Below are 25,573 nucleotides of genomic sequence, written 5' to 3' on the forward strand. Positions count from 1 at the left end.
CGCTGCAATTGGTGCACCAATGCAGTACCCTATGCACCATTAGGTGCGTAAAGGGGATGATGCTGATGTATTAGTATACATTTCAATTTCTTATCCAGTGTATAAGAAATTAAAAAAAATATTTGTAAAAATAAACAACACATGTAATTCTATGTATTTGTGTGATTCTATAATGGAAGATATTGGATAAGACATAGCATATTATTCAGTTATTTAACTTTTTGTTCATAATTTTAGTTGTTCATTGGCGGGTTTGTTGCCAAACGGCATTTCTTACGACCAACTAATAAAATAAAAGTTTAATTTTTAGAATTCAAGTTACAAAACACGTTCAATAGAAAATAAACATAAAAAAGCAAAAGATTTATATAAATAGAAATAAATGTATTTGTGTACAAATTATCCTAAATTATTACCATCACTCAATGGGAAAAAGGAAAAAAGAGTAAACGGAAAAGGAGGAGATATTAAGGAAGAGAGAGGAGATTTTTCTTGAGACGTAATTTAAACAGAGATACTGTAGGAACATTTTTATTTATTAATTATTTTATTATTATATTAATATCATTTATTCATACAAATACAAACAATGGATTGTCTCATTCGCCCAAACGAGTATAGAATCAACTGCTTTACAAATGTATAGCTTATGTTATGTTTTTGTTCTTCCATTGTGCGTTTTGTAATATAAAGAATACAGATGTACATAAATTAATTATAAACATAAAATACGTAGTGTTTAAAACTGTCTGAACTGTTTATTATTTCTGATTATTAAGTCTTCTTTGTTTGTTCTCACATGTAAAAATATCAAAAAAGTATATTGTTAAGTGTCCTCGCCACGGGTAACTCCTTGTGAGGTCACATAATTTTTATCATTTTAAATTCAAATTCAAACTTAATGAGGCCAAGGGCCATGCGCTGAGTTGGAATACGACATAATGGAAAGTGGAAGCACGTACATAATTAAATAATAGCAAAAATAAAAATAAAATATTATTACATAAACATATCGCTGCCTCAGGGGAACAACAAGAAATTTGTTCAATAGAGATATAACCTGTCAAAGTTTTGGCCTATTTGTCATTCCAATATAAATGCATAAAAAATCGATTTAGTGTATATTTTTAATTTAAATACCTTTAAAATTTGTCCTTAAATTGTATTAACTACAAATTTATTTTAAAAAAAAATACATTTATTAGTTTGTTTGGCCTTTTTTTGACATGTTTCTGTGTGGAAATAAGAACGATGAGTGATAAATGTATCTTTGTTCTATTCCATAGAGTAACAAGGCTGAAATAAAAATATTTACTTAATTTCTTTAAATATTTTTAATGAATTTGATCATTATTTTGAATGGTATTTGTTACAAGTAGATTCATTTAACATTTTGACATGAATTATATTAATAATAAAACAAATAAAAAAATACAATGGGAGGTGATCTCTTATTATTTGATTGTGTACAAATTAATACTTGGAGACAAATTGATTAGTGGATTATACCCATGCTGATTCAATAACAACATTATTGATATCTCAACAGAGAAGCTCTGGAAACAAATATGGGTTATCAAGGCATTTACAGAGCTTCTTACCAGAATAATAATACCAACCGTGATAACCTTATAATAGCTATGTGATTACGCCACAGTGTTGTTATTTAAATATCTATCTATACCATCACTCCATGACTCCCTTGCGGGATAGGTAGAGAGGAGTGAGCGCCACTCACTTCTATCCTGATATTCGTCCCTTCCCTGGGCCTGGGTTACCTCACATTCATGCTGTTCCTTATTCATGCTCTTCTATTCCTTATACTCAAATCATGGCTTGACATAAATAAATAGGCTCGATATTTTTGTATGCAGTAAACAAGATAGAAAACATTGAGGAAATATCTCAAAATTTCTTGTTGTTGTGCACACTCAAAATGAGAGTGATCGAAGCACGGTTTGATCGAAAAAGAAAAAAGAAGATGCCTAAAAAGTGGCGCTATTTATGTGCCCGACCAGCCAATCCTAATTATTAGATTAGCAAAAAAAGCAGGCACTGCGTACAGTTGTCAGGGCCGCATTATTATTGGCATGGCTTAGCTTGAAGTCTTTTATGTTTATCGTGTTTATGAACATATTGAATACCACTATTTTATTGCCCTTGTTTGTTTTTGCTACAACGTTATATGTTCCTTTCTTCCAGTTTCTTGTATATACAGTATTGTGCAAATTAATGGAATAAGAGTAATTTTTGAATTTTTTTACGTATAGCAACACTGATATGTCAATTTACCAGTTGTTTAGCACCAACGATTATGACTCACAGTTCACTTATCCTTTAGGAACTCATACTGGTGTTTGTTGGTGTACTATCTGTTGTTTTTTTTACATTTTCTCAATAAAGGACTTATTTTATAAATTGCTGGCATATTAAACAGTGTTTTTGAGTTGGTTTAAATTATGGATGTCACGCCGAGGAAAAGGAAAAAGATTATAACCTAAAGTAAACATACATCAACGACTTTGAAAAATATTGCATGTAAATGTTTTGTGAGTCGGAAGCAGTCAGCAAGATTCTTAAGCAGAAAAGAAAAACAGGGTCAGTTGAAGCAAAGAAAATTGGGAAATGTGGAAGAAACGGGAAAACTAGTGATCGAGATGAAATATCTTTAATCAAGAATAGTAAATTAAACCTCAAAAAAATAAGTTACGAACTCCAACGAGATTTGGCAGCCACTGGGGTGATGATACATAACTGATACATAACAGTACAATAAAGACTAATTGAATCTGGAAGAAAAGCAGTTCGACCACAGAAAAAACAACTTCTGACGGCACGATGATGAAGCAAAGGCTTATTTGGGTTAGGAAATATACCAAATAGACTGTAAAAGACTGAAAGAAGGTGCTGTTTTCAGATGAGACCCACTTTTTCGTGCAGGGATATCGCACAAAACTTGCTAGAAAAAGCGGGGATGAAAAACTTACAGTAGCTCATATTGACCAAACAGTGAAATATCCTGTGAAGAAGATGTTTTGAGGCTGTTTTTCGTATATGGGGACCGGATTTTTGATACCAATAGAAGGAATACTAAATAGCTTTAAGTATAAAGCTCGATTGGAGCAACACTTGAGAACAGAACTGAGTAAATATTGTCCTAATGGTGGGGCTGTATTTCAACAGAACTCAGCTCCTTCACGTATCGAAGTTTGTGCTTAAGTATTTCAATGATAAAAAGATAACTCTTTGAGACTGGCCTGGAAATTTCCCTGACCGTAACCTTATAAAAAAAATATGGGTGATTTGTAAATCTACGATACAAAAATTAGACTGCACCTCCAAGATAAAGATGATTGAAGCTGTTATTAAGATGCGGTTCCCAGATGGCAGAATAAAAGAAAATCGCCGAAGTTTAATCAATTTTATGCCAAAACGTGTTCAGGCTGTTAAAAAAGCAAAAGAAGGACATACATTCTATTGATTATAAAATAGTTTGTGATAGTACGTCACCTGTAATTCAAAATATTAATAACAAACATATTTTATGATTACAAGGAATTTTATCCCATCAATTCGCACAAAACTTGATTATGTTTCTTCATATAACTGTTGTAATTGGCTTAGGCCGTTTACTTGTAGATGTTACCGGCAATCTTTATAATCTGGTATTCTATACAATACCTAGGCAATGTATAGAATACCTAAAACGTTGGGGTAATGTATGATATACAATTAATTGTATACTTTACCTAGGTATTCTATATATTATCGAATGCTTATATTATATCAGTTGTGTTCGTTTTTTTCTAATTTAAAAATGGGCATCAAAAGTAAAACAAAATGGTGTCATTCGTAGGAAAATTATTTTCTCTCCAAGGTATTGTACTTTCTTTTACGTTACAAACATTAATTTATTTGATTATAAGCCTTCAAAATAAAATGCAGAAGAAGAAGAAAGTGAGAACTTTGACAACTCCTGTTTGCGTTCAATTGTCCCTCGATAAAGGAAAAAACAAATAAAGATAAAACATTTTGATGATGACTATTTTGTTGTAAAGTAATGAAGGAACATTATAAGGGTCTGTATTAAAAAAGAACGTCTTCCTCACAAACCACCATGAAAGAAAACTTTTTTCTGAAGTATGGGATTTAACATAGGTTGCGTCCTTTTTTTTACAAATGAAGATAACAAGAAGACAAATTACACAAATTAGTCATAATAATGTATTCTTCTTATTCTCCTTATTTCTCTCCTACTCTTTTGTTTTCCTCGATTGAATGCGAGCGGAGGGAGTTGTCAAAAATGCTCACATTCGTTTACTTGACATTCTATTTTGAAGGCTCGTAATAAAATCAAATAATATATATATATCGTTAAAGCAGACACAATTAATAAATAATCAGAAAAAGCAGGAAAAAAATCTTTTGGATGACGTATAACTTTTACAATTTTGTTTTGTTTTAAAGTGAAAACCAAATGCCGTATTTATTACGCCTGCATAACACCTATGGATGCAAATCGTGGCACCTCACTAAGGGCCCAAATCAGAAAAATTCAGAGTTTTGAAAAAAGGTGTCATTGAAAGGTGATTTTGGGTGTGCGGTAAGGCTTTCTGAGAAATAAAGTAATAAGAGAACGGACGCGGCAAACTCCGGTGACAATTTTCATCAAGCGGGGCGATACGGTTAGCTAGTCCATATACTGCGGATGCCTCCTGAGAGCCTTCACCACGCTTGCTTACTTTACAAGGCCTCAGGTTCTCGACGTCCTGCGGTGCTATTCTGAACTTAGAAAACACAGTATGTAAATACGAGAGATAAAAGTGTTTTCTACGGCCGCGAGAGCGTTGAGAATATCACCCCTGGACGTCCACTGCTGACTGTTCATCGGCAGTTTATGTCAGAACTTCAGGACGATAACCTGACATGAAGGACGCAAATAGTTGGCAGCCGATAGAGATGCATGGAGGCTCTTTGTGGATACCATATTCCCAAACCAATATTGATACAACTGCTCCACAACTGTACAGCTTATGTTAGGTGTTTGTTATTTTCATTGTGTGTTTTGTAATATAAACAATATAGATGTACATAAATACCTTGTTTTTAAAACAATCTGAATATTTATTCATTATGTTTGTTTTTTAAGTTAGTCTTCTTTGTTTATTCTCAAATGTAATTTCAAAAAAGTATATTGTTAAGTTAATGTTATTATAAAATACATAATTTACTGCCTTAGAACGGAGAAGCTATCCCTAGCTAGGCAGTTTAGATGAACCAACAGCAAAAAAAATAAATATATCTGTTTACTTTAACTACTTAATTAATTTGTTGTATAAATAATTACTTGTAAATTTCTGTAGAAAATTTGTAAAAAAAAAAAAAAAAAAGTGTACTCGGCTCGGGAAACCCCCCCCCCCAGTGAGGTCACATTATTTTTATTATTAATTATAGTTTGTAAGCGAAAAATATGAATAAATAAATAACTAGAGAGCGGACGTGGAATGAATGACGGTCATTTTTAGATTTGAAAAAAATCGATATGGTTTATGTTAACGCCTAATAAAATTGTCCGTTCGCCAAATAAACAAAATAAATTAATCAGTACCACGAATAAGATTTTTGAAAGTAGAGCACCTTTCTTTTCCGGTTTTCACCGCCGGGTTTATTGAGCTGTATCCTCCCAGTGGTGGGGGTGCGATTACGCCGCGCGGACCAATCAGCGGCCGCGTTTACGAGGAATGGCTGCTGGCAGCGTTCGCGGCCGCATCACAATACAAGTGTAGCGGTAATCGCGGCATTAATATCCGCCATTGTTGCGAAATTGCACGGTGATTTTTTGCGACCCGTTTATTGATAACGCGGCACGCGTGCCGCCCTAAGTGCAGATAGAATCAAAGATAACAAATTCAGTAATTGAATCACATAATAGGGAAATATCGCGTACTACGAATACCGATAAAAATATATAAAATGGATTTCGAATAATTGTTTTTATTTTCAAAATCAATGTGGAATTGTGGAGAAATATTTTCATATATAACCTTAAAAAAAATACATGTCACTAGAAAAACGCGGCATTGATAGTTGTGACGTCAAGATTCATGACAATGTTCTAAAAAAATCAAATGGTTTGGAACAAAGTTGAAAATAAACATGAATCGTGACGTATTAGGGGTGTAGCTGGTGCAATGACCGTTTTTACGGAAATTCAAAATCAGAATTTAAAAAATACTTTTTATGCACTAATAAGTAGCAAAAACCTCTTTTTTATAGACAGTATTTCGTTGGCGTATTTTACTAAAAAAAATAATTATAAAGTGATATTTCCCTATTAATCGTCATCCAATTTATGACCCCCATGATAATAAAAAAATGTTTTTGATTATTTATTATTTTATTTATTATAATATTATTTAAAATCTTTACTATGAACGTTTGAGAATGTGTAATGAGTTGCTAGAAAGTCTCACGGAAGCTAAAATTGTCTCAAGTTTTGGATCAAAAAGGTTTTGTTTATAGTGTGGATAAATAATGTAATAGTTGGGTTTATTTTTTATATCAATATTAACTAGTAAATAAACGTATGTAATATTGTATATTTGCAAGCTTAATATAAATATATACATTTTAATATACGCCCTGGGAGCATTTACTAAAACAACATAATAACAAACATAACAGTAAGTAATAAATAAAAAACAAATTAAATAATAATGGGGTTTTTCATAGAACCAAAAAACATGCTGAAATAATGCAAATTAAATGTGCCAGTTTTCATAAAATGATTGGTTGCTTGTATGATAAACATAATACACCAGTGGTTATTGGTGATTCAAAATTAGTGGATTTAAGTATTGCTTGTCATTTATTTCCTTAATGAATTACAATGAATTTAAAAAAAAAATAGTTTTCACTAACGAACTTTAATGACCATACAAATAAACTATGATAAAGCCGTTGTACACTGCGCTGTATTCAAACAAATTGTCGAGCTTAATCTAAGTCTTTTATATAATAAAAGCTCTGTAATGCCACAATGTTTTTACAGCACCATTGCTCCTCAGAGTATAAAGCAATATACCATATACCTCCACTTTAGTCAGTTAATCGCCACCCGAACCCCTCCAATTTACGCTTGCCTCATTCTGCGCCAATTTGCCCACCTCTCTCATTACCCCTTGTTTCTCTTTGCTTCTCCCATGCTTCTTCTTGCCCCATTTCACCCTACACCTAAACCCACTTTTTGTCGCCCACCTTAGCAAAGACAGATTATTACACACCCCAAAGCTTAATTTCCTACGAAACTAATTTGTAACTCAAATGTATCATAAAATTTCAGTTGGTTAGTTTAATTTTTACAAGAATGTTTTAGTATGTCCAAATTTTTGCAGACAAGCTGAGTTTCTTCTCTAGAGAGTTATTTAGGTCAAAAATTGTTGCAACAGAGAGGGAAAAAATCTTTGTGAAGAGAATATGAAAGTCTAGGTATTTACAGCGTTTATTTTTTTAATTAATTTTTTTAAATATTTATTTTATTTTAATTATTTGGATAATCAACAACTATAATTACCTTATATGTAAATAACAAAACAAATAACAACTAAGCCAATTACAGGTTTTCACAAGTAGCATCACAGTAAGTTAAAAAATATTCTCGAACATAAAATGAATAGTAACTAAATGTAAATTCAAAAGAAAAGAAAAAAATACTACGAATTATTTCGAAAGCAAACGCCGTACGTCATTAAGATTATTTGCAAATAAATCTATGTTAAATGATTAATTTATTACATTAAAATTAATAAAAGTTCGCTATAAATATGAATTTTGCCTATAATTAGATGAAACAAGAGGTATGTGAAGAAGAGGGTTATTTGACGGACTTATGCAGTCATTTCTAACAGTGGTAAATACAATTTCTTCTAATAAATACAGGCACTAATAAAATAAAATACAACTAAATAAAATTAAAGCTAGGACGAAAAAAAAAATTACGATCTCAAGACAAAATCCAGTCTATCTTAATGATTTTTTGAATTTATAAAGACTTACACCAAAAAAGTCTAGATCTTGTCTCGAGTTTAAAATACGACACAATCGGGACATTGGTGCATGCAAGCCATTGTTTGTGCTGTGTTGATCGAGGAACAGCACATGATTATTTCGTAACCGGCGGATTGGAACATTGAATGCCACTTGTTCCAGTAACGATGGTACATCAATGAAGCCATTCAGTAAATTAAACATAAATATGGAGTCAATGTTATTTCTACGTTTTTGTAGGGTTGAGATTTTTAACATTGACTCCATTTCTCCGTAAGTGTAGTCTCCCCTCTCGAGGCCAATCATCCATGCTACTTTTTTGAGCAAACGAAGTTGCACCGATTCGATATGATTTATCTGGCCTACATAGAAGGAAGACCAGATCACGGATGCATATTCTAAAGAGTTTATGACCCGTCATTGGTTGGTTTAAGTGGCTACTTTTCACACTGTGTAACATTCACCATTCTGCCTGTGTTTAAACAACCATATTTCATCAACTTTTCCATCTGTTGACTTTTGTAAAGTAAAAGAGATGAAACCTTTATCTTGTAGGTGAGATTGATCCGGCGGAACCAATTCACCTACTACTGATATAAGATGAAGTAAAAAAAATGATAAATTGGTTTCGTGCGTTGCCTAGTAGGTAATTGTTGGTTCAGCCAAATAATCTCAACCACATGATAAAAGTTTCAGCTCTTTTACTTTAGAAAAATCAGAAGATAAGAGATTAGGATATGTGGGTGTATAAACATAGGCAGTATAGTGAATGTTTCACGGTAAAGTGGTCATTCAAGCCAGCCAATTACAGGTCATAAGCCCTGTAATATCCTTGACTTCCATATTCCTTTTTTAAAAAAGTTTTCCCTCTCTGTTACAACAAATAAAGATCTAAATACTCCCTAGGGAGGATATCCAGCCAGTTTGTATGGAGCTGGTGGTCTAAATAGACGCTAGCCCAGCTTGCTTGATGAACGAATTAAGCACTTCACTTGGTTGATGTTAGATTAGTCCTGACATTTTAATGTTGTTACCGGCACTCACACGTAAAATTATTGTTACGTGGTGTGCGCTAGGAAACGGAAAAGTTGGGTAGGTAGGTATAGATTTTGTTGAGTTCGTCCGAAAAATATATGAAATGAGTAGTAAAAGCGTAATACGTATTTTTTTGTTTTTTTCTGATGAGTCATCTAACTGCTTTAGCTTCCATGTAAAAGGACGTAAAAATGTTTTTTTAGAATCTTTTATTTTTATCATAAATATTATCCACTTCCATTTTTCTTAATCACGTCTGTTAGTTTTCCAATTTTTGTAATTGATATTTTAAATGAGATTAAATCATTTAAAAATAACAAATGTTAAATTAAAAAATGAGATAAATTGCTTAAATAAAATATCGTGTAATAAGTTCGGCAAAGGATCATTCATAAGATGTTATCGAAATTCAGACTTAAAGTTAGACACAGGTGTTAAAGTATTAACAAATGAGATTTATGTTTGTACAATATTTAATTTATTGTTAACATTGTTGAAAATCGAGGAAAATGTAGAAAAACAGGATTACCACTATATTACAAAGACGGCTGTATCATTACAGTATAATAATTTTATTTACATAAGTACATATATACTGCATACCCCTCTTTTCTTCTCTAACATCCTCTCTACACCCCTCTTACTCTCTTCCCCAAACCCTTTCCCCCGGGAGTCTTACACTTTCGAAGTTTCTAAGCGGGTGGTTTAAAGAACTAATTCTCACCTCATCTAAAGTAATGGGAAACTGTGTCGATGATACCAACTTGCGAGTAATGAAACCCTCAGATTACTCCGAGTTTCTGAATGTATAGACCTTGGAAATGTATACCCTAGGCCAGTGGTCGGCAAACTCATTAGTCAAAAGAGCCAAAGATCAGCGTTACGACGATTAAGATTTTTTTGAAAGCCAAATATCTTTTCGTTTAACTGTTTCCTCTTATTTATTTGTTTTATTTATTTTTACACTTTATATACATAAACAGTTTATATACATATAAGGGTGGGTATATTAACTTAAGGCAATTTCTTCCTACCTACCCAAACCGATCAGTTTGAGAAAATTACAAGTACATGGACACATTGAATCTTACAATTTTATACTAAATTAAAAACAAAAGATCAACAAAATAAAAATACATCAACAATTATCACTAAACTATGAAGAGAGGAGAAGGGATGGGAAGGAAAGAAGAAGGATAAAGAAACAACTTAAATATTAAGATAGTGACATATCGATCTTGACTTAAATGTAAATAAAGAAGGGGCGTCTCTAACAAGGGGCGATTCCTTGGTATGAGCATAAGTGCAGTGCACTGCCAAGTAAAATTTTGTGTAAATAAATTAGTAATTTAATTGATAATAAAAATATGTTATAAGTCGGTAGAAAGAAACAGGGATTCGTTGCAATATTATACACGTAAATATCATAATATTAAATACTAGCGAAATCGACTCTAGCGGACGATTTTCTCATCTTGTCTACGCATGCGCAATCGCCCCACTGCATATTCTGTTTTGCACAATCTTTTACCCTGAATTTGTAAGAAATATATCACACCTCCTAAAATCGTCATTTGAGCGAGACAGACAATGCTTCATACCGATGAATGGTGCGTTAAAGGGAGAAGATAATATACATATTCCGGGCATTGCCAACTCATGCGCAGATTTGAAGTTCGTTTGTAATGTCACTTTGAACGTGCGTAATGACATGATATTAGTACGAATCTAGTTAACTATAACGTGCGTATTATGTTGGGCGCATTTAGCGTTTCTGGTTCCGATGCGTGGGCTGTCATACTATTGCTCGTTTATCACGTCAGACCTATCATATTATTATAATATTGTTGAACTTAATAATATACAAGATTACAAAATGTAAAGAAATGCATTGCCAATATTTTCGGTCAGGAGCCGCCAGTGTCTCTAACATTAGTGGGTAGATTATTCCACAATCGATCCTTTTCAAAGCCAACGAACCTTATTATGCAATGAAGATCTTCGTATTTACTCTCTGTTATTAAGTCAACATTCTTTTCATTTCATTTTCATTCAAAAAAGAGGTAAGCTTCTGTGCTTGGGTGGGATTATATACAACGTATGTCATACATACGTGTAATAAAATACGTACTAGCTTTATTAATAAATATACAGTACAAAATATGTATTACATGGTGATGAGTAAACAAATGCTTCAATTAATTTTGGAGTTGCAGGGCAAAAAAACATTTAAAAATCTGTAAATTAATAAACTAAATTCTTTAATTTTAGTCTGGATTCAGAAAAGGTAAGATTTACAAGATACATCTCGGGTAAATCAGGACTATAATAACCTGTTTCCAGGTTGATCCTATTAATTTCTAATGTTTCTGATGTTTCTAATTTATCTAACCTCTTTCTTTTATTTTCAAAATGTAATAATTTTACATTATTTTTAGTAGCAAAAGTATGATTAAGAGAGTTTAGGTGGGTTGAAAAATTAGATTTATATATTTTTTTATATATGCGTATAGAAAGCAATGTGTTCTTCAAGTATTGTTTTTGGTGTACTAAAATTTAACGAGTCCTAAAGATGCCTACTTAGGCGAAAGCGCTCGTGGGTCATATGAAATAAAGAGAAACTAAATCGAGGAGTATTATTTATAATGTTACCAAAATCATTAATTGAATCATTTAATTCTCAAATAATATTAATACATTTTAAAATATATATATATAAATAATAACAAAAGATGCTCTAGAACAACAATTGTAATAATTACGAAGGGAGTCGAATCCAGTTACTGGACATAAAGAAAGGTTAACTAAAAATTTGTTTAACTGCGAGATGCCACGTCTATTCGCTTTCGTTTCTCGAAGGAGAATTAACGAAGTGATTGTTCAGTGTTTGCGAGCAATGTTCGTATAATCTCAGTCACCTCCCACTTTCCCGCCGACTGATGATCTCCCAACTCCTAACTTCCAACTCCCAACTCCCAACCTCCTCTAGAAATGTTTATCGTTACATTAGGTAATATCGTCACGGTTCTTCCTCCATTTTCATTACAAATTGTTTTACTAGGTTTCCGGAAAATCGCTGGCAATCGTAGGGCCAGCAAACGTTCATAATTAATGTACAAATATACATAATTTATTAATATAAGCTCAAATAATTAACACGTAATTAATATAAACTTGCCAGTGCCTGGCCGGGTCACCCGATTTAATAAACTCTTATATGTAAATGTATCTACAACAAACTACAGTACACACTCGCCAATAAGGAAAATTCATGCGTTTGCAAATGAATACGCAAATTATATATACATATTTCGGTAGTCAGATGGCAGAAGGGACCATCTGTAATATTTAAAAATGTTCAGGAGAGCTAAAATACGTCTCAATTTCAAGACTTTAATCCACAAACTAAAATATTTTTGTTTTGTTTTTCAATGATAAACTACCATTCTAAATGATGCTGATTTTTTAATTTTTTTGCTGCTTGTATTTACTGAAATATTAATTAAAACTTTTGAAAACTAAAACATAGACATAAATACAGATGGTCTCTTCTGCCATCTGACTACCGATTTAATAAAACACTTTTGCATTTTAAAAGGCAGTGTATAAATTCATAACCTTCAAATTTAAATACCTAAATGTTGCTATGTTTATTTATTGGGTACTTTTTCTGAACTCATATTTGTATTCTTCTTTATTATTTTTCTAATTCCTTTTTATTTTAAAATTCTTTAAATGTAATTGACGGACAAAAAATGCAATTTATTCTCTCCACTGCAATAAATATATGCATTCTATGTATATTCATATATTTTTTACTAAACATGGTATTATTTTTTATTGTTCTTTGTTCATTTGGGTGCGATACTTTTTTTGTAAAATTAATTTATGACTGTATATTTGTATATGTAAAACAAGTAAAAGCCTTTGTACAAGGCGTTTCAATAATTTTTTTTTTTAAATATTGACATAATAAAAACAGATGTACAGGTTAAATTAATATAAATAAAAACTATATTAAATGTATGCATAGTAGGGCCAGCCATCCAATAATATGTATTCACTTAATTATACTACAATAAAGTGACGACAGTTTAAACTATATAAATACGACGGACGACAACAAAATTCTCAAAATAATTCAAACTTTACAAGACTGCTTTCTTCTTTAATCAGACATTAACTCTTTTAACCGATGGTGTAAAGTCAATAAATTAGAACTAAATATTAAAAAATGCAAAATAATGTCATTTCATAGAACAAAACAACCAATTTCCTTCGAGTACCGATTAGAAAACTCCAAAATTGATGTAGTCAAGTCCATCAGAGATTTAGGAGTTGTTTTGGACTATAAACTGACATACAACGAGCATATAGATAATACAGTAAATAAATCACTGAAATTACTTGGCTTCATTAACAGAATATCCTCTGATTTTACTAATGTCCGTACAATCAAAACTCTTTATTGCTCAACTGTTCGCCCTCTTCTTGAATATGCCTCAGTGGTCTGGTCTCCATTCTATGTCAATCGCATAAATCACATTGAATCAGTCCAACATCGCTTGCTTCGAAAAATAGCGTGGATGCTTGGACTAGAGAGAGGTAATTATTCTTATGCTGAAATAGTCAATGTTAAATATTTCTAGTCTACAAAATCGTAGAACTAATATTGATTCCATATATACGTTCGGCATACTAAATGGTATAATCGATGTTCCATCATTACTGGGACAAGTAAAATTCAATATTCCGACTCGTAGGTTGAGAAACAATGAAGTACTGTTCATCAATCAGCAAAGAACAAACTATGGCCTAAATTCTCCAATGACCCGCCTTTGTCGTATTGTTAACTCAAGACAGGATCTGGACTTTTTTGGTTTAAGTTTACAACGATTTAAACGAGCACTAAATAAATAGTCCAGATCTTGTCTCGATGTCCCTTATGTTTGTCAATGCTTCTTTCTTTTTTCTTTAAATGTTTTAAACTACTCTTTTATTGTAATATTTAAACCTTATAAATTGTATACATGGACAATGTCCGTTAATAAATAAATAAATAAATAAATAAATAATAATATACTATATATTGAAATAAAAGAAATATGGACAGAACAAGGAGATAGTGGAAACAAAAGAAGGAAATTGGTAAGGAGAGTTGAAGGATGATTGAAGGAAAGTAGGAATGGGAAATTGCATTTGATTTAATGATTAAGAGCAAGAAAAGAGATAAAACGTCTATTCTCTATTATTCTGAATCAAGCTTATTGGTTCTCTTCTGTACCTATTATATGGAGTGTTTGATATATCTAGACTATTCACATTCTAATTAAATGCTTCACATACAAGGGATGGTAGAATATTTCCGATGATTAGTTTTAATATTACGAATATGGAAAATATCACAGAGTCTAGTTGCTCTGGAGGTGACACGGTAAGCAAGTTGATGAATTAGTTCAGGGGATTCAAATTTATTTTTTATAATTTTGCAAAGCAGGATCTGATTGAAAATATCTCTTCTGTGTGTCAATGAATCAAGGTTATGAAATTTTAAAGTGGCTATATAATTTGGAAAAATGCAAACAAAATTTGTATTCTACTTGTTTCAGGAATTTTGTATAATATTATACTGATATACACACACAAAACACAATAAATAAACATAATATTTAAAATTAAAATGAATATAAGCGATTAAGCAGTCATTGAAATAATATTTTAGGCCCGTTTTGTGTTAAAAAATGTGGTGAACCTATTTTGGGAGGCTGTATACAAGATGGCGTCACTTCCGCCCCTATCAACCCCCTCACAATTACCGCTATAGAGGGTGTATGGAGGGAGGAGGGGGTTGTTTTTATCTCCTACCCCCGGTCTGGTAATTTCAGAATCATTGTTTCCGCTTTGACATTATCAATCCCAATTTCGGAGTAATGTTTGTTAAATTTCCTTCATTAAGTAAGAATTATATTAGCAGATTCAAAGACAACGACACAAACATGGACTTCGTATTACTAATTATTTGTATACAATCTCGGGGTGAGATTTTTAAAGTAAATACTATTTTACATTTTTATTTATAATATTTATAATACTTATAAAAAACAGGTGATTCTTAAGCCTTCAAATTTGGAACACCCAGTAACAGGTTTTATCGTTTTCGCGAAATCTTCAAAACTGCTATCTTTTTTATAAAATTAAACTGTTTTTATTTTTCTATTATTATTATAAATTAGTTTTAGTAGTTTTTGTACTTAATTATTTTTATGTATTACATTTAATATATTCAAATTATTACGGTACATTTACTAAAGTTTACATAAGTATTTAAGAATAATATTATGTACAAATATTTAAAATGTACAAATATTTGAAGTACTAAGTTTGTGATTTTCCATGATAAATTATAAATAAATATTAATTTTGTTAAACATCACGAAAGGCATATTTTCTTTGCCGATCGGTTTAAAAAAATCTGTCAATATTAGTTTTTTAACAATAATAACCAAATTAAATATAAATTAGTGTCCTCCACTAAAAATGTTCAATAATTAAACATTATCGTTCATTTCTAATACTTAACTACTTGTCAGGTAGAAAAAAAAGAATTTTCCATACTAACTAGTAGCACAAAAAATGTTTTTATCAAGTCATGCTAAATTTAAAAAAAAAATGATTATTTTAATATTGTCGATTCCCCTTTGTGCTGCTGCGGATATCCTAATCAATTTTCTGAACACATCCTGTAAGCATGTCCCTTTTCCCCTCTTTATGAATACCAAATGGTGCTTCTCGCTATTATCCATGGCCCTGTGATAGATCCTTTCGGATATAAAAGTCTGGTTGTTTTCAATCAGAATTTCAAGGCATTGAAAAAGTTTTGTTATCATTTCGGTGAGTTGATCATGTCCAATCAATTTAATCCCAATCAGTGAAAGAATCACTTCCCCTTTTATCGACAATCCAATAAAATGCAAACTATGTACTTCTCGATTACCTTTTTTCAGCACAAAGATGGCAAGGTTACCAAATTATAGAAAGCTCCCTCGGGCAGATTTTCTCGTTCGGCAACGAGCAACTTTTTCGCAAGCCATATTCTTCAATGTGTGTAAAGTGGACACTCAAACCTAAATGATAGGTATGTAACATATTTCTGTTGTAATATGTTAATCTTAATAACTCATAAGGGAAAATCATTTCTTTCTACTAACAAAGTTAAAATGTGGTTGAAAAATAATATGATTATTAAAGATTTATTACTATTATTACTAGACGTTAATTAGTAGCATTTACAAATATTTTTTTATGCTACGTGATTGAATTAATAAGCGTAGTATGCATCATTAAAGTTAACTATATCATTAAAGCATACCTCTTACTAAACCTGACAGATGTCATTTCAGTCGTAGATTAAATCTTGACGTTTATACATTTGTTTTAATATGATGCTGTTGAAAACATTATTCAATAAATTAAGGGGGAGTAAGCAATAATATTTTCAGTATGTACAAATATTTGAAGACAAGTACTGGATTAAAGTAAAAACCCTCTCTGCATATCCAAAAACCTAAAATTAGACAGTGGAGATACTATCACTACCTCACACCCCTATTCACTGTGCTTTATAGTCCCAACGCTCCTATATGTAGGATTTAGGTTGTTAAGGGTTGGAGTGAAGCTCCTACCCCAGTTCGAGATTGAAAGAAGACAAGACACGAGGTTGCTGTTTGATGGTTATTTATTATATGGCGAATAAATAATTAATTTTGCCGGACGAGTGTTATGGCGACTAGGAGTTGAAATTACTGCACTTGAACCACATGCTGGAACTGAGTAACTGAACTGAACTTGTTGGGCTGACTGACGTTGCCACACCCTGTGGTCTTTTTATAGGTTACGTTTCTTTGTTGTTCATAATTTCATCGTAGGGACGATGTAAAAGTACTGCAGGGCGACGAATACTGTTAGAGTTGCATAATTTGTTGTATTGGATTCTATAGAAAATGATTATATTGCTTTCATTGGTCATTGCTCATCGTCATCGATCATGGACTATGAACCCTACATGTACACCAGTGAAAATTTTCATGATTACCTCTTCGTTTTAAGTTTCAAAGTACCATCTTAATGGTGAAGTTCAGTGGTTTAAAAAAAAAATGTTAATAGACTATTGAACTATTAAACTATCGCTTCAAGCTCTCCGAGATAGACAGCTGCTCCTCAAGATGTCCCTCGCCTGTTGATGCATTGCCCCTTTTTCAGCTTTCAAAGGCAACAGCTGGAGGCACGATGCAGAAGCCTGGGTGAGGATCTACGCAACCTTACTCTACCATCGGTGATACGTAATAAAGAACTCACACGAGGTAGTATCATACATGGTCAATATAGCGCAGGCAATTGGTAAAATAAACCAAAGTAGGGAACAAAATGCCGAACATTCCTCTAGTGGAACGGAAGGCCTTTTGACTGCTGCCAACAGGCCGGCTTCTCCTGAAGAGTTTAAAGTGGTTTCCTCTCCACATGAGCAAATGCTGAGAAGTTCCCGATTGGTCCACATAAGTATATCCCTCCTGATTCTAACAGATTAGATAAATTTAAAGAAATTTAATTCCCGAAACTCCACCTTTTCATATTTAAACCTTGTAAATTATACGCAACTTAAATAATAAAGCAACTCCCATAAAAAAATTAAATAAAAAAAAAACTTTTAAACTAAGCCGAATTAAAAAATAATGATTTATATATCGTATTTATTTATTTACTTAAAGGCAGTTTATTACACTTTATTTAAGACATAAGCCCCAACTCCATGGTACTAAAAGTCCCGTGTTGAGTTGGGACTAGCAATTATTTGACACAGACACAAGAGTATATCAGTACAAATATTATATTGAATCAGAAAACACAACAATAATTATAGCAACGATAATTTGAGTTTGTCCGAAATTTTTGTATACAAGGACTGCATTCAACTCCCTGGGGAGCTGTTAATATTAAAATATTACAAAAATATATAAGCAGAATGGTGAATGTTACACAGTCTGTAAAGTGGCCACTTAAACCAGCCAATGACAGGTCATACGTCCTGTAGATGCCTAGATTTCTATATTACCTTCTATAAAATGTTATTCATCTTTGTTGTAATATATTGATGGAAATAAAAATAAAAAACAAATATATGGCACACCAATATAATAAACATTAAACTCAAACATTTGGAAAATCATCAAGGATTTTCTCACTAAAATCCCTCGCTCTAAGAAAAATCCAGTTTGTAATTCCTCTCTTGAAAATGGTTTTTGTCCTTGAGTGCTTAATACGCTCTTCCAAAATACTGAAATATATATCAGCTCTATGATGTTTTAAAGTTTTGTATTTCTGAAATAACTTCGCGTGTGTCATAAGAGGTTCTCTTCCGCTTATTCTCGTTCAGTTCTATCCATTGGTCCATTGACGGCAAGCAAACCGGAAATCTTTCATAATTAAACATTGATTGTATTTAATTTCATCCAAGGCTGAAATTCCTCATTCCTAAATACTATTTCATCCTCTTCTCTAACTCATATGGTGTCCGTGCGGGTCGACTGTGGAAAAATGTCCCATCCACTATCAAAGATGTTTCTACAGCTTGTTTACATCTCTCCTGCAGAAACCATACCTGTTACGGACGTCAAACGGAAAGCGGCCCTTGTAGGGACCGCCCCTGCGCTATATTAAAATGTTTAGACTTAGGGATCTCGGTATGTGTTAGAAATGAGCTGCCCCTCCAATAAAGACTAGTATTTGTCACTTTCGGGGGTGGCCTTTTCCATACCGAGACATTTAGAATAGGCATTTAGTTACAAATTAGTTTTAAGTATATTTTTGAATGTGCATCGTTTCGCGCTGCGTTGCCGCCGCAAGAATGCCGTGAGAACTGGAGGGGGTAGTGCCTATATACGTGGAGGGAGGGAGACGGATGGAGCGGGCGTGCGGCCTTCTCTATCGCTCTCTCTCTCTCCGCGCGGCATACGACGGCTAGACCCGCTCGGCGGGGTGAATGGTGGGGCACGTAGCGCGAACGGTATATAACGTGTACAAATGAAAATAAATGACACTTCTTCTCTGACGTTTGGCTTTTACTCATCTCTACTCGCTTCTCCCCGACCCGGCTTTCTACTCGATTCTTCTTCACTTCGCTTGACACCTTCGCTTCACCCTGGACTTGGATTTTGGACTTCTCTCCCTACGGATTCCTGACCACGGCGAACCGGCAACTTCAACCTGAAATAAGAGGCCCTTCTGAGGACATCTCCGGCCCTGACGAGTTAGACAAGATCGCCTAGCCTCCGCTGCCTTACAACCAGTGGATCGGGACGTGTGCGTTAGTGACTGCAGCGGAACCACAACACGACGCCGGTAGCGCGTTAGCTACATTGTTGGTCCTTCGAGAAATCCGGATCTGCTGTCGTCACACGAGTGATCATCTACCTGATGCCTGCTTCTCTTCGGTCTGGAAGAAACGCCGCCATGCAGGAAGGACGCGCCGAATCCGACTCCGGTTCATCGACTTCGGCCCAGACGACAACGGAATCTACCGCCCACTCAAGAGAGATGCGAGCCATGCAGCAGCGACTGATGCAGGACATGACGGCCGGGATGGTTGAGATGTTCAAGGAAATGAGATCTCAGCTCCCGCTCATGTTGGCCGCTACTACAACCCCAGAGAAGACCACGACGCCCGCCGGAGCGAGCGCCGCGGCGGCGGCGCCTACCTGTGCACACCTTGGGTCGTTGGAAACGACCCAACCCGGGCCTGCGCACTTGGAGGAAGCCGCTGAGCCACGACCGAACGTAGCAAGCCCTGCGGACCACGCTACATTGGACCCGACGACACTCGGCTCCATGGATTCGGAGACAAGACGACTCACCGGCGAGTGGGTTGACAACCAGAACAGTGCTTCATACCCCACAGTTGACAGGATGGCCGCAGCATTCGTGAGGGCACTGAAGGACGGTGATTCGACTGGAGTGACGTCGCAGCCACGAAGTGATGACCCAAGGATGACGTCATTCATCGCGAGGCAGACTGGTGCGAGAGACCTGCCGCAGTTCTCCGGGGATCCGCTAGAGTGGCGGATTTTTAAATCGCAGTTCAACCAGTCTACGGAGATGTGCGCATTATCCAATGCAGAAAACATCATACGGCTGCAGAGATCACTCACAGGACGGGCCAGACAGACTGTATCGGCCCTACTCGTGGACCCGGGCAGGGTTCCCGAGATCATGAAGATGTTGGAATCCGCGTTCGGACACCCTAAGCTCGTCGTGGAGACGGTCTTGGAACGGGTGCGGAGGATTCCGAAGCTGCCAGACAACGCGTCCGCGGAAGCCGTGACGGATTACGCCGTCGCAGTGAGGATCGTCGTCGCGACCGTCGAAGGATTCGACGGTGAACACCTTTCTTCGCCGAAGCTTCTCTGGGAAATGGTAGGGAAGCTTCCCTACACGCACCGATGGATGTGGATTACGTCGCGCATCGGGACGAAGAGAAAAGCGAAGTTAAGTGAATTAGCCGACTGGCTAAAGGACGTGACGGGCGTGATACCTAACGCCGGGTGCCTCGATATCAACACAGGCCCCGTCAGGGCTGAAATGAATCGCGCCTCTAAAGGACACGTGCTGCTGAACGTACACAGTGAAAGTGAAAAATGCGCAAAGTGCAACGGAACACACAAGCTCGACGTGTGCCGCGAATATTCGGGGCTTGGCGTGAAAGACAAGTGGGCATTTGTGCGCGATTTAAGACTGTGTTTCCTGTGCTTGGGGAAACGCTGCCGAACGTCGAAATGTCGGGCAACAAGGTGCAACATAGACGAGTGCGGAGGAAGGCACCATCGCACACTACATACGCCGCGCGCCCAGTCGACGGATGAGAATGTGTTACACGTATCGCGGAAGGAGGGCTCGGTCGCCCTTAAAGTGTTACCTGTGACTCTCAGTGGACCGAAAGGTCGAGTAAATACATACGCGTTACTAGACGAAGGTTCAACTATCACACTCCTGGAAGAAGAGGTCGCCGACGCGATCGGAGCGCGCGGTCCACAGGCCGGTATACAAGTTACGGGTATAGCCGGAATCGCCGCGAGTGATGCGTCATCGCGACGCGTAAAAGTGATAATAAAAGGCGACGCCGGCGCTTATGAAGCGATCGCCTACACAGTTAAGACACTCAACTTGCCGACACAAAAAGTTAAAAGTTGCGACAACTCGGCGCGGGAAGTGACAGTGAGACCTAAGATGCTTATAGGCCTCGATAACGCCGAGTTAATAGTGCCGCACGGCCGGGCGGAGTTTCGAAGTGACGGCGTCATCATAAGTGATACGCCGCTTGGCCGCGTCGCGTTTGGCCGACACGTGAGTCATAACGATAATAACGCGAGTGCACCTACGGGTGAAAAATATAACGAAGATAAGTCAGTTTCTAATGGCATAGTGAAAACGGTCCTAGTGAGTGCTAAAGGACCGTCGCGTGATGACGCGCTAAGTGAATTAGTGAAATTTAACTTCAAAGTGGATTCGATCGGAATCACGACCGCGCCGCGGATATGTGCCGCAGAAAAAAGAGCGCTGGATATAATGCATAACTCCACAAAGCAGCTTCCCACAGGCCGGTGGGAAACGGGCCTGCTATGGAGTTCAGACAACGCATCGCTCCCCTACAACCGAGAAGCGGCAGAAAAACGCCTCTACTCGTTGGAAAGAAAATTAAAAAAGAACCCGGTACTTGAAGTTGCGTACCGGGCTAAAATCAGCGAGTATGAGGAAAAGGGATACGCCGTTGAGTTATCCAGGGAAGAAGAGGCACGAGAAAACCCAAGGAAATGGTTCCTGCCTCATTTTTCGGTATGCAATCCGAACAAGGTTGGGAAAATTCGGGTTGTGTTCGACGCGGCGAGCCCTCACAGAGGTGTGTGCCTCAACGACCACTTACTGACGGGACCGGACTTGCTCACGTCACTAGTGGGGAACATACAGAGGTTCCGAGAGGGTGGCGTAGCTATCGCCGCCGATATAAAGGAGATGTTTCTCCGCATAAAGATGACACCCGATGACACGATGTCACAATTGTTTTTGTGGCGTCGAAAACCGAACGAAGCAGTGAGGACCTTCGCTTTCACATCCATGATGTTCGGAGCCAGGTGTTCTCCGAGCAGCGCCCAGTACGTAAGAGACCGCGTGGCCGCGGCGAATGCTGAATCATTCCCGGAAGCAGCGCGGGCTGTACACGAGAAAATGTACATGGACGATTATTTGGACGCCGTGGATTCGACTGCGGAGGCTGCAAAATTGGTGAAAGACGTCACGGCCCTCCTGCTGACGGGGGGCTTTGAAATGACGGGATGGGCATCAAACAACGCCAAGGCATTGTGCTCGGTCCGCGACGAGGATCGAGCCAAGACGGCTATCATCATTGGCGAGGCCGCCACTACGGAAAGAGTACTAGGCGTGCGGTGGGACCCGCACGCAGACTATCTAGTATTCAAGTATAACCAAGAGGGCGGTGACGAACCTGAATGGCCTACAAAGAGGCAGATGTTGGGAGCCGCCATGAGGGTCTTCGATCCAATGGGATTTATTGGATGCATAACAGTGAGGGCTAAAATACTGTTACAAGCCGTGTGGTGATCGAACATACAATGGGACGAGGCTTTAAAACTAGAACACGTGCAGAGATGGCGCGAATGGCGGCAGTTACTAGCCGAAAGTAACTGCGCAATACCGAGGTGTTGTATCAACAGGAAGGCGGAGGAAATAACAATGCACGTCTTCAGCGATGCCTCGGAACAAGCCTGCTGTGCGGTGGCATATTTTGTGCACAGGGCGGGCACTAGCTTTATTATGAGCAAATGTAAAGTAGCGCCGCTAAAGCCTTTATCGATACCGCGTCTAGAACTTCAGGCGGCGCTACTCGCCGCGCGGTTAGCGGCGAGTATAAAGAGGGAAAGCCGCATGAAAATTAAAAGAACTATATTCTGGACGGACTCGAGCACGGTTCTATCCTGGATACGCACAGACCCGTTGAAGTATTCAACGTTCGTAGCGAACCGACTCGGGGAGATCGATGAAATCGCCGGAATAAACGGTTGGCGCTGGGTACCGACAAAACAAAACCCGGCGGACATCGGAACGCGAGATACACAGCCACTCGATCTGTCTTCGAACGGCATGTGGTTCCGGGGCCCAGATTTCCTCTCCCGGCCGGAGAGTGAATGGCCTCAGGAAAAAGGGACAATCTCGCCTCCTGAAGACGCGCTGGAGATAAGACCACCGCGTCACTTTGTGGGCCATTGCCACACGACGACAGGACTCCCGGACGTATCCCGCTTTTCATCGTGGGTACGACTTATACGGACTACGGCCTGGGTTATGAGGTTCGTCGGACGTTGCCGCCGTCCCAGACAACGTGACGAGCCCGAGAAGCCGGGAGGTGACTTCGAACTCCGGGCCGAAGAATTGAATAAAGCCGAAGAAATATGGGTGCGCCTGTCACAGAGGCGTGCCTTCGGCAAAGAAATAGAATGCCTACAACGGGGAGAGGCCCTACCGCCCGGAGGACGGCTACGCGCTGTCACGCCGTTTATTGATGGAAGCGGCATACTGCGTATGGGAACCAGACTACAAAGGATAGATGACCAGAACGTGAATGCCCCGCCAATACTGGACGGTGGGGATGAATATTGCAGACTGATGATAAGTTACCAGCACGCAGCATCAGGACATCCAGGGACGGAGCGCACGATAAGCGATATCAGGTCGGGCTACTTTGTCGTGCGCCTCCGTACGACGCTGCGAGGGATCATCAGGAGCTGCCGGGCGTGCCGCATGCTGAGATGCATTCCGAAGCCGCCACTGATGGGACAGCTGCCGGCGGCCAGGCTGGCTAGCGGGGAGCGGCCGTTCACTCACTGCGGCCTCGATTTCTTCGGACCGATGACCGTGACACTGGGACGGCGCACTGAGAAAAGGTACGGTGCGCTCTTCACGTGCATGACAATGCGGGCGGTGCATATGGAGTTGGCATACTCCCTATCCGCGGACTCGGCTATAATGGCTCTAAGAAGGATGGCCGCTAGGCGTGGTCACCCCGCGGTATTGTACACAGATAACGGTACAAATTTCCACGGGGCCGATCGCGAGATGAACGTGGCCATAAAAGAGCTAAGCCGAGATGAGAAAATGCTCGGTGAACTAAGCGCCAGAAGGGTGGAGTGGAAGTTCATTCCCGCCTCCTCACCACACATGGGAGGCGCCTGGGAGCGCCTAGTAAGATCAGTGAAGGTAGCGCTAAGCGCTACTATAAAAGCGCGTTCCCCACGGGAAGAGACACTGATAACGGCGCTAGCTGAGGCGGAATACAGCGTCAACAGCCGCCCGCTAACACATGTGTCTGTGGACCCGAAAGATGAGGAGCCGTTGACTCCTAACCACTTCTTGCTGGGATCAGCTGGCGGTTACAGCCTTTGGTCCATTATAGTAAGGCGGAGGAGGCCACTTGCCTTAGGAAACAGTGGGGAGTGGCCCAACAGATGGCGGACATCTTCTGGCGACGGTGGGTGCGAGAATATCTGCCCACGCTGGCGCAGAGACCGAAATGGAGGGACCCGGCAACGCCCATACAAGAGGGAGACCTGGTATTAATAGCGGACCCAAAGCTGCCACGCAACACATGGCCCCGAGGACGAGTCACGAGGGCCAGCCCGGCAGCCGATGGACAAGTCCGCGTGGTGCAGGTCAAGACGGCGACCGGGACCTACACGAGACCAGCAGTCAAGGTGGCGGTCTTCGCCGAAGGGGGCCACTAGCAGCCGAAGGACGTCCGGATGCTTCAGCGCAGCGGAGACTGCACCGGGGGAGTGTTACGGACGTCAAACGGAAAGCGGCCCTTGTAGGGACTGCCCCTGCGCTATATTAAAATGTTTAGACTTAGGGATCTCGGTATGTGTTAGAAATGAGCTGCCCCTCCAATAAAGACTAGTATTTGTCACTTTCGGGGGTGGCCTTTTCCATACCGAGACATTTAGAATAGGCATTTAGTTACAAATTAGTTTTAAGTATATTTTTGAATGTGCATCGTTTCGCGCTGCGTTGCCGCCGCAAGAATGCCGTGAGAACTGGAGGGGGTAGTGCCTATATACGTGGAGGGAGGGAGACGGATGGAGCGGGCGTGCGGCCTTCTCTATCGCTCTCTCTCTCTCCGCGCGGCATACGACGGCTAGACCCGCTCGGCGGGGTGAATGGTGGGGCACGTAGCGCGAACGGTATATAACGTGTACAAATGAAAATAAATGACACTTCTTCTCTGACGTTTGGCTTTTACTCATCTCTACTCGCTTCTCCCCGACCCGGCTTTCTACTCGATTCTTCTTCACTTCGCTTGACACCTTCGCTTCACCCTGGACTTGGATTTTGGACTTCTCTCCCTACGGATTCCTGACCACGGCGAACCGGCAAC

At 38.2% G+C, this 25,573-nt stretch overlaps 1 protein-coding gene across 1 annotated transcript; it reads left to right on the forward strand.

Moving 5' to 3' along the window:
* Positions 1 to 19,551: 19,551 nt before the first annotated feature.
* Positions 19,552 to 24,923, forward strand: LOC148276268 (uncharacterized). The gene is made up of 3 exons (XM_088234514.1): positions 19,552 to 22,742; positions 22,860 to 24,506; positions 24,566 to 24,923. The coding sequence occupies exons 1-3, from the start codon at positions 19,552 to 19,554 to the stop codon at positions 24,921 to 24,923; spliced, it is 5,196 nt and encodes a 1,731-aa protein (XP_088090640.1).
* The last annotated feature ends 650 nt before the right edge of the window (positions 24,924 to 25,573 follow it).

This window comes from Micrasema longulum, unplaced genomic scaffold (genome assembly GCF_059751315.1).
Source record: "Micrasema longulum isolate JH-2025_06_02 unplaced genomic scaffold, ASM5975131v1 h1tg001251l, whole genome shotgun sequence".
Lineage (NCBI taxonomy): Eukaryota > Metazoa > Arthropoda > Insecta > Trichoptera > Brachycentridae > Micrasema > Micrasema longulum.

What these genes read in the sequence shown, in the direction of transcription:
- LOC148276268 (XM_088234514.1), top strand. Translation starts at nt 19,552, where the DNA reads ATGCCTGCTTCTCTTCGGTCTGGAAGAAACGCCGCCATGCAGGAAGGA. An exon ending in ATACTGTTACAAGCCGTGTG is followed by an intron (nt 22,743 to 22,859) that starts GTGATCGAACAT and finishes TTGTATCAACAG; the next exon opens with GAAGGCGGAGGAAATAACAA. An exon ending in AGCCGCCCGCTAACACATGT is followed by an intron (nt 24,507 to 24,565) that starts GTCTGTGGACCC and finishes TGCTGGGATCAG; the next exon opens with CTGGCGGTTACAGCCTTTGG.